This window comes from Telmatherina bonti (genome assembly GCF_933228915.1).
Source record: "Telmatherina bonti genome assembly, chromosome: 18".
Taxonomy (NCBI): domain Eukaryota; kingdom Metazoa; phylum Chordata; class Actinopteri; order Atheriniformes; family Telmatherinidae; genus Telmatherina; species Telmatherina bonti.
Genome location: NC_136616.1, coordinates 22,769,734 through 22,785,644, shown reverse-complemented (window position 1 = coordinate 22,785,644; position 15,911 = coordinate 22,769,734). Strand labels below are relative to the sequence as shown.

The window sequence follows — 15,911 nt, the reverse complement described above, 5'->3', positions numbered from 1 at the left end:
ATGCCATGTTTATCTTCAACATCATCACGTTTTTCACCTCACTTCTTCTTGTTTTTTTCTTCTGTCCTTCTTCGTTTTAGCTACCGTTATTATGATGGATGTGTTATTGTAGAATGGCACTGGTAAGATGCAACATTTCTCAGTCGAAGGTGTAGAGTAGAATTGATACTGTGTGTGATGTGTTTTTTGTTCCCCCTTTCTCACCCTATAATGGAGACAGCTGCTGCCATTGTCCTGTGATTCATGGAGTGCAGCGTGACTTTTGCACCACCGTGACTTTCCGTGAAATTCCCGATTTCGCCTCAGAATGCAGCAAATTTAGCTGAACATTTTCAGGTGTCACTTCTATAGCTTCCTCCCAATGGAGACGGAAAATTAAAAAAAAAAAAAAAAAGAACACTTCACATGAAATATGCTAATGTTATGAGGCTGAAGAGGAAGAAAAAAGAAAAAAAAAGCCTCTCCCGTCATCAAAAACTTTGCACCATTGATGTCTTTAAAACACTCTTGCAGTGATTTGCATTTTAAGCATACCTTTGGTTAAATAATTAACACCCTGTTGGGCTGATCACAGCACTTCTTCTCTTGCGAGAAACAGCCGATTAAAATGACTTCATGCAGATTTAAAACCAGTTGAATTGACCAACTGCAGTTTCATACATAAATGATCTGTGACGCTGCACTGAATAGCACCACAGTAAATGAAGTCATTTGGTAGGAAACGGATAATTTGATGCCACGGTCTGAAGTAGTTCCCTGCCTTAAAACTGCTGATTTTCGACATCTCTGCTCAGCAATTAGAACAATAAAGCTTTTCTCACTTAAAAAAGCACTCTGCTGCATATATATATATATATATATATATATATATGCACATCTGTTCATGTGGCAAGCAGAGTTCAAGAACTCAAACTTCTACAGACGTTATTTCTGACATGTTGACCTGAGCGTGTCTTTTAAGACTTTGCACAGAATTCATGCAGGTTATGTATATTGTTTTGTAAGAATGTGAATTGTGGATTGTTTGAGCCCTTCATGCTTCTACTCAGAAATGAAACTAGTATCTGCAAGTGCAAGGTCTGTTTTAAATTCTTTTGTATTCATATATTAAAGTTAACACTTGTAATATTAGTTAAAATGTGTAAATATCAGTATTTGTGTTATTTAGGAATAAATTCAGACGGCACTTAGCACAAAAGAGAAAAGTTTGAGGCTTGTCTAAAGGAATACTTTCAGGATGTGGCTTTTAAATGATGCTCTAAACCTTTATCAAACGACTCCGCAATGTTGCTATTACCTTTGAAAAGGCCAAGTCTAAGAAAGGGAAACAGACACAAAATTTGAGAGTTGAGGGACGAGAGACAAGGTCTCTAAATCGACTGTTTTAACACAGTAAGGTACAATTCCCGCAATTAGGGAGCTTAGGTTTTAAAAGGTTAATTATTGCTGTTACACGACACACACATATTTGCAGAAGTTTGAGTTTAGTCAGGTTGGTCACCACGAGAGCAACGTGTAGAATTACGTTCCATTTTCTCAAAAAGTCCCAAAACCAGGGAAAAAAAAAAAAAAAAATCACTTTATGTTTAAAATGCTTAAAAATGATGTTTGCTTGTATTTTTATTTGTTCATGATAGTTTGATTTCAAGCAACACGTAAGGTGCGTTTGATGGAGATCAGCCTGACTCGGCTAGTTTGTTTGGACAAAACATGATTCTATTTATTGTCTTGTTCAGTTAAATAAAAATTTTCTCAATTATTCCTGAAATGTTTCAAAAATAAGTTTTTGATATTCAAGTCTCCACTCCCCATCGTGGCCCAGAAGTTAAAAATACCAATGAGTAAATGACTTTTGTGAAGAAAACATGCAAATTAAGACCACTAAATTATGACTATATACCTGTTGAGGCAGCACTGATAATATTTTAGAAAAGTTTTTCTCCAGGTAAATGAATATTTGACAGTATTACACGATGCCTTTGAGGTGTACTGCGTAAAAAATCATAACCTACTGCGTGGGTTTAATCATTATTTCCCTGCACTTTAATGAAGATATTTGCAGAAATAACACAAATGAAGTACATAAATAGAACAGAAAACTTTTTTTTTTTTAGCATCCCCCTAATATTTAAACTATAAACTGTCCCCCCATGGGCTCAGTTTAAAGTACACATTTATTAAAAATGATTATTTGATGACATGCATTTTGCATAAAACTGCACATTATCAGTAAGTGATGTTGTATTAGTGGCTTTCAGGCAAATATCTTGACAGGATGAAACTCATAAAAAGCCCCCCCTCCCCATTCGGCTTTTCTGTGATTGTTACACACTCTCTGACATTTTGTCTCAAGGCTTCAACTAAGCAATTGTGGAAGTGCTCTCTATTTTTATCTGATAACTCCAGAAGAGCATACTACGTACCTCTACTAGTCCTATTCTGTATGCTGGGATGCATTTTTCAAAACCTTCGTCAACCCCCCCCCCCCATCCCTCAGGAAAAAAGAAACTACCACCTCTTAGAGGACAGTATTTTGTTCTTTTTGGCCTCACTGCTTGTGTTTCCATGTCCAATCTGGGGGCCTTTGATGAAGTACCTCTCCCGCCGGGTCATTAAGACAGCTCTGGGAAAATTATGTTTAATGTTCGCCCCGGTAAATTCATAAATCATTTATTTTGCTGCACACCTGGCCCATTTATAACCGCTTCAATGCAAAAGTCTGCCAGCGTTTATGAGGGCGGTGAGATACTTGAGTGACTTGAGATAATTGTGTTTTGCACATGTAAATCACGATCAAATCCTTCCTCAGATGTCTGAATGCAGGTCTTGATGTTTGAATGTGGAAGCTGTGAATGGAGCTGTAATCCCTTGTTGCCCTGCAAAACATCTTTCTCCGTGTATTGTTTCCTTCTCCATGTCCCATGTCCTTTTTGTCTATTGTGTTGATGGCCTCACACTTTGGATGACCCCCCCCCCCCCCCCCCCCCCCCCCCCCCCCCAATTGCTTTATGTGATTTGATTAATTTCTGACTGTTTTTCTTTATTTTTGTTCTTCATGGTGTTGCTCAGCTATCAGGATTATGAGCCTGAGATCAAGTAAGGCAAACTTGGAAGGGTCCTTTCCCCATAATGCCATCTTTCATTTCCTCCTCTGTCTGAACAATCACCTAAATCCATCTGGCTTCCCCGCTGAATCATTAACATGATTAATAGTGAAGCACTCCGTCATGTTGAAGGCTGCATTAGTAGGCCTACAGTACTCCAGCCTTAGATATACATCATCTACATATGTGACAAGCAAGATTATATTTAAATGGCACCTGTATCTGCACCGTGCACTGTATAGAAATATTAGTACTATAATGTAGACATGGTTCTCACAGTCGTCAGCTGTAATTTTTTCCTGTATGAGCATATGAAGGCACCACCCAAAGTGCAAATTAAAATACTCAGTCAAAGTGGAGGGTTGTGTTTTTTTTCTCTTTAGGGATTGTTTGCATTTTGGAAGATTGCCCAAGAATATGGCTTGATGTGTTTTATGTGTAATGGTTTATAAAGACGTTTCCCAGCAATCCACATAAACATCAAGAATCCTGCAAAAACAAAAATAAATAAATAAGCTTGAGTTTTGGACACCTGTCATATTATGGTGATTTCCATCGATGTTGATGATTCACATGTGACCACATGACTGCAGGAATGATCTGGAATTGTGACAATACTCTATATTTCAGATGTTTTTAAAGGCAAGTATAAAAAAATGAATAAACCGTAGTGATAGCAGTGAGAATTGGAGCTATATGCCTGATTGTGCCTTTATTTTATGCCAAAACTGGCATGAAATGTAACCAGAATAGGTGCAGGTAATGATCAGCTGTTATCAATGAAACCCCTCATACTGTTGACAAACGTTATTTCCTAAAAAAATACCCACAACTCTTCATATTTTTGCTGATTTTAAATTCATTGACACATAAACATCCATCCTCATGTATTCAGTTCTTGATTTGTGCATGAGTTAAGAAGCTTAACGTACGAATCAGTCCTGTGCTGTTGTCTCTGAATTTATTCAAGGTAACCGGATTATTCTGACATGCATAATTAAACTGTAACAGTGTGTGCCATTTTAAATCAAAGGCTCCAGAAAGAAAGAAAAAAAAAAAAGACACAAGCGCTGTATCTGCAGATGGATGTAAAAAGGATTTGATCAGCTGGAATTAAAGATCATGTACATGTGAAATGCTGCGGATGAAGGACACTGATATGACGTTAATCTCCACTCTTCGCCACACAGAGTGTCACCCAAATACCAAAAGAGTGCAGGTGAATTAGACATGCTACTTGTCTATGCAGTCAGAAGAAGAGACGGCGTTCTTTTCTTCTGACTTTTATTTTAAACTTGTAGCTTCAGTAGGATTTGACAAGGCATTTATCTGGAGAACCCAACATGTAATGTGCTCATATTGTTTCTCCTGCTGAATATAATGTATTTATTATTCTCACTTGTACACAACCCAGTGTGGTATATGTACAGCAGTATATTTATGGCTTTTCATGTAGTCGTAGTAGGAAGGGTGCAATTACAGGAAGAAGAGCAGACAATATATAGAAACTTCACTTTCATTTTGCTTTCCCTATTCATTTGTTTTGTGTTTTTTTTTTTAACCTTCTTTGAAAAAATAAACACATAAGACCTCTATATAACAGTCAGTCATCACCATAAGTATTGTGACCTAACTGACATGTTTCACCCTATGTTCAAATCCATTTTTAGGTGTTTTAAACCAAAAGACGTTTGGGTTTTCAAATGTTTTTTTTTTTTTAAATGTTTTTAAATTTATGTGTGTATAATTATGTATGTGTGTTTGTTCCTACTCCAGATCTTGGGTGATTGGAGCGATTGCCCTGCTGTGTCTCTTGGGCCTGACCTGGGCCTTTGGCCTAATGTATGTGAATGAGAGCACAGTGGTCATGGCTTACCTCTTCACCATCTTCAACTCCTTCCAGGGAATGTTCATTTTTATCTTCCACTGTGTGCTGCAGAAAAAGGTACGGATTCGTTGTTTATCACTTAACATACACCTTTCATCAGTAAATACTCTTAGACTGGGTTTACCGTATATGTTTGTGAAATTCAACTCAAAGGCTACAAAATTTGAGGCTTTATTTATTTTTACTTATGTTTTTTTGAAAAATAAAACCAAAAAAAAAAACACATGTGCTTGTTTGTAGGTGCGTAAGGAGTATGGGAAGTGTCTGCGCACTCACTGCTGCAGTGGGAAAAGTGTGGACAGCTCTATTGGCTCTGTGAAAGGCAATGCCTCTCGTGCTCCAGGACGTTACTCCGCAGGGTCACAGGTTGGAAACTTTTTGTCCATGTTTCCTGTTTTTGTTACAAACATGCATTTCTTTGTTAATGTAATTATTTGTCTTCTTTTTTTTTTTCTCTTGCAAACAAGCAGTAATTATTTCTTATCGTGCATGCATGACTGACTCGTATCTCAAAAAGGAGCATTCACACACATATAGTGTTGCTATGCTGGGAAAGATTTGACCTGACATAGATAAAAAAAAAAACATAATAATAATAATCTTCATAGGGTAAATTATAATTCAGGTAATAAAACTTCCATATACACAGCAGCCTTCAAAAAAACCATTTTTTTTGCTTTTTTTTTTTTTTTTGACGAATGCTCCACTAAACATAGCCTAAGTACAAAATGTAAGACAGCAGCTCATTTTCACTGAAGCAGGTCTCTGCTGCACACTGATTTAAGGTCAGTCCCCAGAGTCATTTAGATTTTTTTTTTCGGTACCATATTTAACTAGCTTCCCCAAAATATGGGAATCCTTTGCACAAATGGTTATTCTCCTTGTAATGCAAATTGTTAATGGATTCCTCCCACACTGACACAAAATGTTGGATGAATTGCCACGATACACCATAATTGAACATCGTATTCCAAAGAGAGTGATTTCCTCCCAGTGTTCAATTATAAATTGTCCTTAGAGTCGAGCATGCGGTGGCATCCCACGATATGAGCTGGATTCTGCATACAGATCAAAGCATTCAATTATACACAGCGCTCTGATAAGCAGGCTCTAACCTCATGTACAGTTTCTCCGTTTAAACCAGACGAGAATGGAACCACTCAGAAGGATGTGGCTGTTTAGTGCTAAGTCTGAGGCGTCTTAATGAATGTGTAATCAGCGAAGTACATTTGAACCTGTCGGCTGTCGGAGCCTCAAGTTTCTCTGTGTCCAAAAGAGAAATAAAAATAAAACAGAGAAAGTCGCTGTATGTTTCTCAGCCCATCTGTGTCCTCAGTTCCAGGACAACATATTATATGTGTTAATGAGCCGCGTCTGGGATGTATATATATATATATATATATATATATATATATATATATATATATATATATATATATATATATATATATATATATATATATACACATATGTATATATATATATTCCTGTTGATATTCATACACTGTGTCATCTTAGACTGAATTAGAGTTCATTGTGGAGCTTTTATTATGGAAAACATTATCCTTATCTGAACATCATTTGCAGAATAAATCTAGTCCCTCCAAATTGAGTTAATGGTGATGGAAGTAGCAATGACCTAATTTGCAGATACCTGTCTATGAGGTGCTAAAAGTATACATGGAAAAATAGCCTTAAAAGCATCGCTTCTTTCACTATTATAGCTGCCCTGTCATTATTAGCTTTCAGCTAGCTTTTTTTTTTTTTTTTTTTTTTATTATTATAATTTGTTTTATAGCCTGTCAATGGTACTTGCTGCTAAAGGGGAGCAGAGATGATACTTCAAAGTAATTTCAGGGGTTTGAGCCATTCTTTCCTTTACTATTAATGACTCATTTTGGTCAATTACATAATGGGGACTCTTTTTTTTTTTTTTTTTCTTCCCTCATTTCCATCAGTTATGGCGTTTTACCCTACAATATACTGCCTTTGGTGATTTGAGAGTAATATAATAAGGCCACACAAGACTGTAACACAACTAAAAGTTGAGTTGTGAGAACAGTATCGAAGTAATCTCATCTGGTGGTAAACAAAACGCATCCAAAATGCATAGAAAAATCTGTGCTCAGATGAGTGAGGTTAAGTGTAGTTAAGTCATCAGAATGAAGAAGCTTTATTTAATTAAACGGTGGCAGTGGAACCCTATCGATTAGGTAGATTTATAGAGCTCTGACCCCGTAACTCGCGTGCAGACAGAGGCTCCTCCGGGGAGTTATGCTGTAGGTGAAACCTTGACACTGTTGGTGGAGTGGTGGAAGGTGAAGCAATGAAGTGGGAAAGACTACAATAAAAGCAGGCAGATGAAACATGTAAAGGCTGTTAAACGGCGATGAAGACCAGAGAAGTGAAAGCCTTACAAATAAATCACTAGATGATTCCAGATATGTGTTGAGGGATAGTTTTTGGCTCGGAGTGGGACCAAATTTTATTACATTAGTGTGGATGAATATGAAATCCTCTGTCTAGCCACTTGGGTGCAGGATAAGAAATAGTTGAGCTCTATGGATGGATATTCAGACCCTTAGCTTGTGCAACGGCCCGTGGGACTCTGTCATAATTAACCAGGATGAACTCTCACTGATGGAGCTTTTCCAACCCAAGACAGTGATTCAGAGAGCTCGACTGATGACTTTATTATTGACTTCACCTATCCCAGAACTGGAGCTCATCTTTAATTGGAGGTTTCTTTTTGCCCAAAGCTGCAAGCTCCATGATTTAACTTTGAAATTAAAAAGCTGAAAATCTCTTTCATTGTTAGTGTTTCAAAAGAAAAGGAGGAGGTGAGTGCGCACTATTTCGCTTTACCGGCAGCTCTCGGTGTGACTACGCTGACGTGTTCTGACATGTTGTTTGTCCTTGCAGAGTCGCATCCGTCGAATGTGGAATGACACCGTCAGAAAACAGTCCGAGTCCTCTTTCATGACCGGCGACATCAACAGCTCTGCATCACTCAACAGAGGTATTTGGTCCTGCGGGGAAATTGCTTCCTTTAATGACTTTTTTTTGACAAATGCAAAAAAATGTTTCAATGTGACTTTTTTTTAAATTCTTTTTAAATAATTTAAACTATATTCCTTTTTAATGCAGCTCAAGGTGTTAATAGAGTTCATGGCATTTTTTTAAATATGTAAAGTTTGCAAACTGAACCTATGCATACAGCGATGCTGTGCATAGAGAATTTCAAGTCAAGGCACATCAGACATTTTGCTTCAGTCACTCAAATTACTCATCATAGTTCCAGACAATCACATGAATAATTTCCATGCATATTTGCTCAGGTGGAAGATATTGTGAATGCTGTATTGAAAGGTGTAAAATCTTCGTATCTGTTCCAGAAAACAGTGTGTTATGCCTGTTAAGTTAAATAACTCCCAAATAATGTGGTTAAGTATAGGGCTTTACGTCTATTTCTTTCTTAAATTCTCCCAAAAGTAAATTAAAAATAATTTAAGTGCGATACATTTCACAGCAACAGGCAGTGAGTTAACTTTTTTGGCTTAGCTTCTATAGAAAATCAAGATTAGAGTTCATCTGACATTAAGCTGCAAACGTCCTGTTTGCTGGCATGCCTCCCTAATGCTCTCCGCAGTCATCACATCCCTTGATGGAGAGCTCCAGTTCCACACTGCTCCCTCTCTAAATTCACTCTGGGCGCCTGCTCACAATGACGCTAATGCATAGTTACAATGATGGATTAATGCTCGACACAGTGAGGAAGTGTCATGATCTCAATAATTAGGCACTCAGCTTAGCGCCACCAACAGATGCAGCTTTTTCTCAATTGTGCAAAGGCTGATTTGAGGTGTTAGGAAGGATGGGGTCGCAGGTCGGGAGTAGAATAAAGGCCTCCATGGATCTTCAATAAAGTCAAAAGACAGACACAGAAATTATTGATGCACCTCTGCTGCTCACCGGCTCGATGTAGTGTGCCGTGAAGTGCGTATTAAGGAATTATGTGGTGAGGAGCAGATATTTCTTGCTGATTTGTCCTTTGCAGTCTCTATACCCAGCTCCCCACCCCCGCCACCCCCTCTCTCCCTTCCTCCTCTTGCCGCTTGGCATACGAGAGAACGCAGCTGACACTTTGGCTGTGATCTTCTTGAGAGTGGAGTCACGCAATCATCTTGATGGCGTTGCACGTTCAAATTCAACCCAGCATTCAGGATTATTGCGACACAATCAGTGTCATTTTGGAAATTGTTCTGTCCCAACACAGACACAATAAGTGCGGGAACTGTCATTGGGCAAATTCAAAAGGGGGCTGGTGTTTGTAGAATACACTGTAATTAGGGCAAGCGGCACCAGCAATAACACTTTTTTTTTTTTCCCCTCTTCCAAATCAAAACAACATTCAGTTTCTCTAAAGTTACGTAATAACAGCCCTAATTAATACAAAGCTCGAGCAAAAAATATGAGTCGAACTGAAGGACAAGTTTAAATAACTGACACAGTGATTCTTTTAAAAGGTTATTAAAGGTGGAGTATGTGAGATTTTCAATATTTTCAAAAAATAAATAAATAATAAAATAACTACAATCATAATTAGCTTTTTGAACATGTAGGTTCCAGTCTGTTCATATGTGATGCGTTATTAAATTACAAGTTTAATTAATCACAAATGACAAAAAGCACTTTTTTTTACTGGTAGGCAAACATTTAAGAAGGGTCTTTGTCATTAATTACACTTGTAATTTAATAACACATCAAATATGGACAGACCGGAACCTACATGTTTTTAAAAAAAACTATCTAATTATGATTGTAGTTATCTTCTTTGTGTTTTGTTTTGTTTTTTTAAATATTGAAAATCTTACATACTCCACCTTTAAGGGGAAAAAAAAAAAAAAAATCTACCTGTACAATTAGAACCGCATCTAAATAAAAAACAGGCAAGGCCAACTTTTTGAAAGGTGTTGCAGGATGATATAAGACCTGTCCCAATTTGGTGTGGCAGATTCAGAGCATTAGAACAGTACGGTCTGCCGGAGGATCTAATTGCTGCGCGTTTGCACCTCAGATAAAAGATATTTACCCGCTCTGGCACAGTTCACGCTGGAAGCACAGCCATGAGGCGCGCCTCACAATCTACTCCACTTTGGCTTCTTTGACTATAACAGCCTCCCGTCTTGTCGTCAGAGGAGGAAGGAGGTCTTGTAAACAGGAAATGAATGCGATTCAAATATTTTCAGGGCCCTTAATATTCAGCATAATGCAGTCAAAAAGCTTGAGACCAAATTACTTTTATCATCAGCAAAGCAAAAGCAAACATCTTTCATTCACATTTGAGCTCGCAGCCGTTCAAATCTGCGGCTAATCACCGGGCTCAGGCTGTGGAAGTTGCTTTTGGTGCGGTAGTGCGTGGATGGGAAACCGATGAGTCATTCGGACAGACTTCCTGGCAGAAAGAATCTGAAGGAAAGCCACATTTCATTAATATGGAATGTTGCTTTGTTCTGTTTGTGTGGAGGATGTGCAGCTAAGGCAAAGTAATGACCATCCTGACTAGAGAGAGGACATCTGCCATTCAGAGATTGCTTTGGCTTAGATGTAAAACAAATACGCAAATGTTGAGCTTTTTTTTTTTTTTCCCTGTAGAGAAAAAGAACTATTCCACATCTTCAGCTTGGTAAGGCTGGCAGCTGGCAGATGCAGTAATAACAGTGATGCAGTTGACCGTTTTTCTTTCTGTCAAGCTTTTATTTCAACGCAGCGAGGAGGTAATATGCGATTTCCAGGCTTATTTTTAACATTAGTGTATTTATGGGAGATCTAAACCCTCAAGAAGCCTGCCACACCTAATTGTACCGTTCCTGATGTTCGATACAGGAGACGATTTAGAACTGCAGCATCTGCAAGCGCGGTCGATAATGTCTTCCTCTTAGCCTCAAAGACCAGCGCGTGTCCTGAGTGATTATTGCCTACTGTCTTTTTTTTCCCCCTTTTTCTGTTTTTTAGTCAACAAATGTAGTCTTTCATGTTTGCTGTTTGCCATGTTGATGCTTCTTATTTCTGGTAACACCTGTTCCCTGCCTGAATGTGGAGCACAAAAGCGGGCTTAACGCTAATGGCCGGCGGTAATGGTACAATTAGCACAGGTTCCATCGGCCCCATTAGGCACGTCAGTTCAGCTCTGCCACCTTCATATAGCAACCCCCACCCCCCCCACCCCCCCTCCACATTAATGATCATGTGATCATTTGTATGTTAATGGCTGCCATTGCTCAGCTGCACCTGCCCTACTGATATGTATATTCTCTCTTTATGTATATATAGCTCAATTTGTCTACCTCTCTCTGTCTCTGTTTTTCTCTATCTCACTCTGTCTCTCTCTGGCTGCTCCAGGGGCTATGGCTAACCATCTTATACCTAATGCACTCCTACGTCCTCATGGCACTAACAATCCCTATAATACATTGCTTGGGGAATCGGCAGTCTATAACAACCCTCTGGGCATGTACAACGCGCAAGGTGTGCTGGCTTTCTTTTTTCATTCCTTAACATTGTGGCTAGAGCAGTGTCTTTTGTTCTTTTTGGGGTTTTTATTTATTTATTTATTTTTTTCTTCCTCATTTCTAATCCAGGGGAACCTGTAAAGCACATTTCTTTTTTTGTAACTGCCTTGGAAAAGAAAGACAGTCAATGACTGGAGAGTTGAGAGTAATGAACTTGCACTAAGCTGAAATGGCAGCGTTCACCCTGGAGAGTTTTCACAAAGCTTTAATTTAATAAGAAATCTTTTAAAAAAAAAAAAAAAAAAGGGGGGGGGGGGGGGGGGGGGGGGTACAAAAAGAAGAACAAAACACTGCTCTAACTGTATTGTGTTAACCCTACAGAGCTACAGCTTTAACACAACAAAATCCTACAGCTGTGTTTTGCTGCGGGATTTTTACATTGGTGGTGTGTCTTGGCTTCTCGTAAGATCGTGCCATTCGGGTTGCATAAGTCCCGCCGTCCCTTGGCGGTTTGGCCTGCGCAAACTGTAACAATGAGGAAATCCTTTGAAATCAAGTCCGGGCGCCCCACAGGGGAAGCCAGACACATCACCAGTGATTTATTTTAAATGTGCTCTAATGTTGTCAGTGAAGCTTGTGTGTAATGTCTGCTGTCTCTTTGTTTTGAGTTCCAGCATCTCATCCTTTAAAATGCTTCTGCTGCTGGTTTGTTCCAGACATCATTAAAACGATCCGAAAATTTAAGAAACAAATAATTTCTGTCATAATGACCTGAATACGCTCAACATAAACATTGCTGGTTGAAAAAAAAAAGTATTTAAAAGCTGTAATTGTTACAAATACTTACGGATATATTTAAAAGTATGCCTTGATTTAAATGTTATCCATTGATTACTATGATTTATTGATTATTATTATTATATCCTTAAAAATACCGGGTCGGATTATGATCTGCGTCTGATCAAGCAGCAAGCTATCCACATTACTTCGGCTCACTCCGACTGTTGCTAAGTTATTTTCTTCTCTGCAGAGCTGTTATTATTTTATTCCGGCTCTCAGCAGTCAGTATGCGATTGCTGTACGTTTGTGAGTCTGTAAAACTGGAAAACTCATGTAAAACCGAGATTAAAAAAAAAAAACTCACAAGGACCTTTGATCAGTGGATAATTTATGTATGCAATGGAGCTTGTGATGGAAGGCTATAATTCACTTACATCGCCACAGATGGAAAAGAAATATCTGGAGGAATGAAAATGCTAATGCATCCTAAGATTTATTGGCGCATTTTGACGCTCAAGGACCATAGCCATGTTTTACCCCCAGGATTCTGCAAAATATAACAGCAAAACATCTTTTTTTTTTTTTTTTTTTTAACACATTTGTCAAGAGATATGGCAAGGATCTTTCTGCAAGCTCACAAAAGTTTCTTTGCATGGTGACGTGAAACAATTGCATTCCAGAGACATTTTCTTGATGCGTCATCGGCATACTGTATCTGCATTTTTCTCTTTCGACCTGTCATTGTTATGCTTATTGTGTTTTCTTCTTTCCTTTCCCTCATGCTGTCCATTAAAGAGCCCTACAGAGAGACAAGTATGGGAGTCAAACTAAACATTGCTTATCAAATGTAATTGACTTTGGCTTTACTTTCTTTCTACTCGCTGCTAACAAAGGGGTAATGAAAGCAATGTCATTCCCTTTGGAATTGATTGGTTTTTTTCTGGGAAATTAGCCCCCCATGGTTGCAGGAAGACCTGAAAATGTGCTTTAATCACATCCCCGCATTCCACTGCAGGCAGTCGGTGTGGTGGAAATGTGGTACAAATAAGATAGTCAAGGCATTTTTTTAACGCCTCTTACAGTCAAATAGACATTAGCCTGGGTGATACACACTCAATGCATTAATCCAATTAAGATTTCCGTTCAAATTTGCCTCAACATTTTCAAAAGGCACGTCAGTACGAATTGATCTGTAAGCCTCTCCTCGTGCCGTGCCTCTGTTCACCACACTTATTTATTTATATTTATTTTCTAACATTTCACTTTGATCAATTCGTTCCACTTTTTTGAATGTTTCTTGTCAAATTCTTTGAGAGGTCAGACTGAGAGCTTGACACTTTTAGCGCGCCGGACGGCCTTGTCATGAGGTTGTCTGAATTATCCTGAAATATTTGCTTTGATCGTGATGGCGTGGTTAAAGTGATGAAAAATGAAAGCTACATGTTAGTGCAACAGAGAGAACAAAAAGTCTCCTTCCTGTCAAAGCGTTATGATTCGGAGATATTTGAGCTTGTTCATTTTTAAAGAGACAGCTGGTTATGTTCACAAGGATTAGGCATTCGTACAAGAAATGAATAATGGATTGCAATGCTCATATGGGACAATTGGCTTTGAGTCCAGATTATCAACTCGGGGTTTTGGTACACTTAAAGAGGGAATTGCATGGCTTTGATTTTTTTTTTTTTTTTTTCATTGTCTTTGTATGCTTGCATAAGCTTAGTGTTTTTGTGCTGTGGGGATGCTTTGTGTTGTGTGGTGTTGCACATATATCAGTGTATCATTCGGCCATATTTCAATCGGTCAGAAAAAAAAAAAAAAAGGTAAGTTTATGCTCCTATTTATAGGTCTTAATTGTGAATCTGTGATTTTATTTTTCCACGTTTTTGTAGTTTTAAATTGATGTTCTTTTTTTTTTTTTATCAATTTTTTTAAGGACAAGGCATAGTTCCAAACAAAGACGCTGAAGCAGTGTGTGTTATACCTGTTTGGACAAATGTCCTGATGTTAATCTGTTGCAATTACATGTCAGCAGATTTTACTGCTTACATAATCCAACGCATGTTTCTTCTTACAGAGGGAATCCTGAACAATGCCCGGGATACAAGTGTCATGGATACTCTACCACTGAATGGTAACCATGGCAACAGTTACAGCATCGCCAGCGCTGAGTACATGAGTGACTGTGTCCAGATCATCGATCGGGGCTACAACCACAAGGAGACCACCCTGGAAAAGAAGATCCTGAAAGAGCTCACCTCCAATTATATCCCTTCCTACCTCAACAATTCCCACGAGCACTCAAACGAGCAGAACCGGAACCTTATGAATAAGCTGGTCAATAACGTTAGCAACGGTGGCAAGGACGGTGGTTACGGGTTGGGCTTGGGGATGGGCATGAATGTCGCGCTGAGCCTGGACGATCACTCCAACTTCGGCCAGCACCACGATGAAGGCCTGGGTCTGGAGTTGATTCGCGAGGAGTCCAATGCGCCGCTGTTGCCACAAAGGCCGCCGCCAACCCTGCAGGCGGTGGACAACCTACACAATCACATTCACCAGTCGGTGCCGCCAGCCCTTCCACTGCCCCACCACCCGTTCTCTTCGGCCACCACCTCCTCCTCGTCTCGAAGGAGGATCCCGCAGGAGAACAGCGAAAGTTTCTTTCCTCTACTCAACAACGAGCACACTGAGGACGAGGGCTCATCCCCCAGTCACAGCCATCAGAGAGACTCCCTCTACACCAGCATGCCCATGCTCCCCGGCCTGCCCGACGTGTCTGCAGAATCTGCTGACGGCTCCAAGGAGTGCGGGGACGCCAAGAGCCCGGAGGCCAGCTCGGACGACATTTACTACAAAAGCATGCCCAACTTGGGCTCACGTAACCACCTCCATCAGCTGCACTCCTATTACCAGCTAGGGCGAGGCAGCAGCGATGGCTTCATCGTTCCACCCAACAGAGAGGATTTATCTCCAGAGGAGGCCCACCAGGAGCCGTCGCACCTAGTCACCAGCCTATAGGCCCTAACAGCTCCCCCCAAACTGACACACCCTGTATTCTATCAATCCTCCTAGTCCTCCTTACCTTCCCGCGTCCTATTGCTCCATCCGTCGTTGGCAGTGGTAGCCTTTCTTTTGATCGTGTCCCGTAGACTAACGCAGAGCAAACAGCCGTACTCTCTCCGTTGCTCTCAACCAACAGGATAATAAATGCTATAAAATGGGGGCTAACATGTGACTGTATTTGGTTAGACATTGCAGGATGTTGATGTTGTCTCCCCCGCCAACAACCCCCCTACACTCCCCGCCTCCCCCAACTCCAGAACCCTGCGTGGTTTGCCGTGTTTGTCTCATTGTGAAGAGAGACAATTAACTCACCCAGGATTCTTAGGTCTCAGCTGCGAGACAGTCGAGAGGAACTGGACAGTCCTAGAGTCTGAAGTATAGACTTCACCGGAATAAATGGGGAATTTGGAAAAAAAAACAAAAAAAAAACGACTATTTTATTATACTTCTTTATCTATATTGACTTTTTGAGAGATTTTCTTCCTCTTTGGTGAGTTGCAGCACATTTTGTTTGCTGAAGTGTCCCTTCAACGGAATAAAGGCAAAAAAAAAAAAAAAAAAAAA

The 15,911-nt window shown here is 39.6% G+C and overlaps 1 protein-coding gene across 1 annotated transcript in view; it reads left to right on the top strand.

Moving 5' to 3' along the window:
- The window catches only part of LOC306769484 (adhesion G protein-coupled receptor L3), a gene marked incomplete at its 3' end in the record, with an annotated part of 146,393 nt that extends 131,091 nt beyond the window's left edge, over nucleotides 1-15,302 (top strand). The window contains exons 17-22 of the mRNA XM_079258100.1: nucleotides 4,881-5,049; nucleotides 5,233-5,358; nucleotides 7,915-8,011; nucleotides 11,395-11,520; nucleotides 13,080-13,097; nucleotides 14,359-15,302. Coding sequence (XP_079114226.1) covers nucleotides 4,881-5,049; nucleotides 5,233-5,358; nucleotides 7,915-8,011; nucleotides 11,395-11,520; nucleotides 13,080-13,097; nucleotides 14,359-15,302 — 1,480 coding nt within the window. The remainder of the gene's footprint in view (nucleotides 1-4,880; nucleotides 5,050-5,232; nucleotides 5,359-7,914; nucleotides 8,012-11,394; nucleotides 11,521-13,079; nucleotides 13,098-14,358) is intronic.
- Nucleotides 15,303-15,911: the final 609 nt, after the last annotated feature.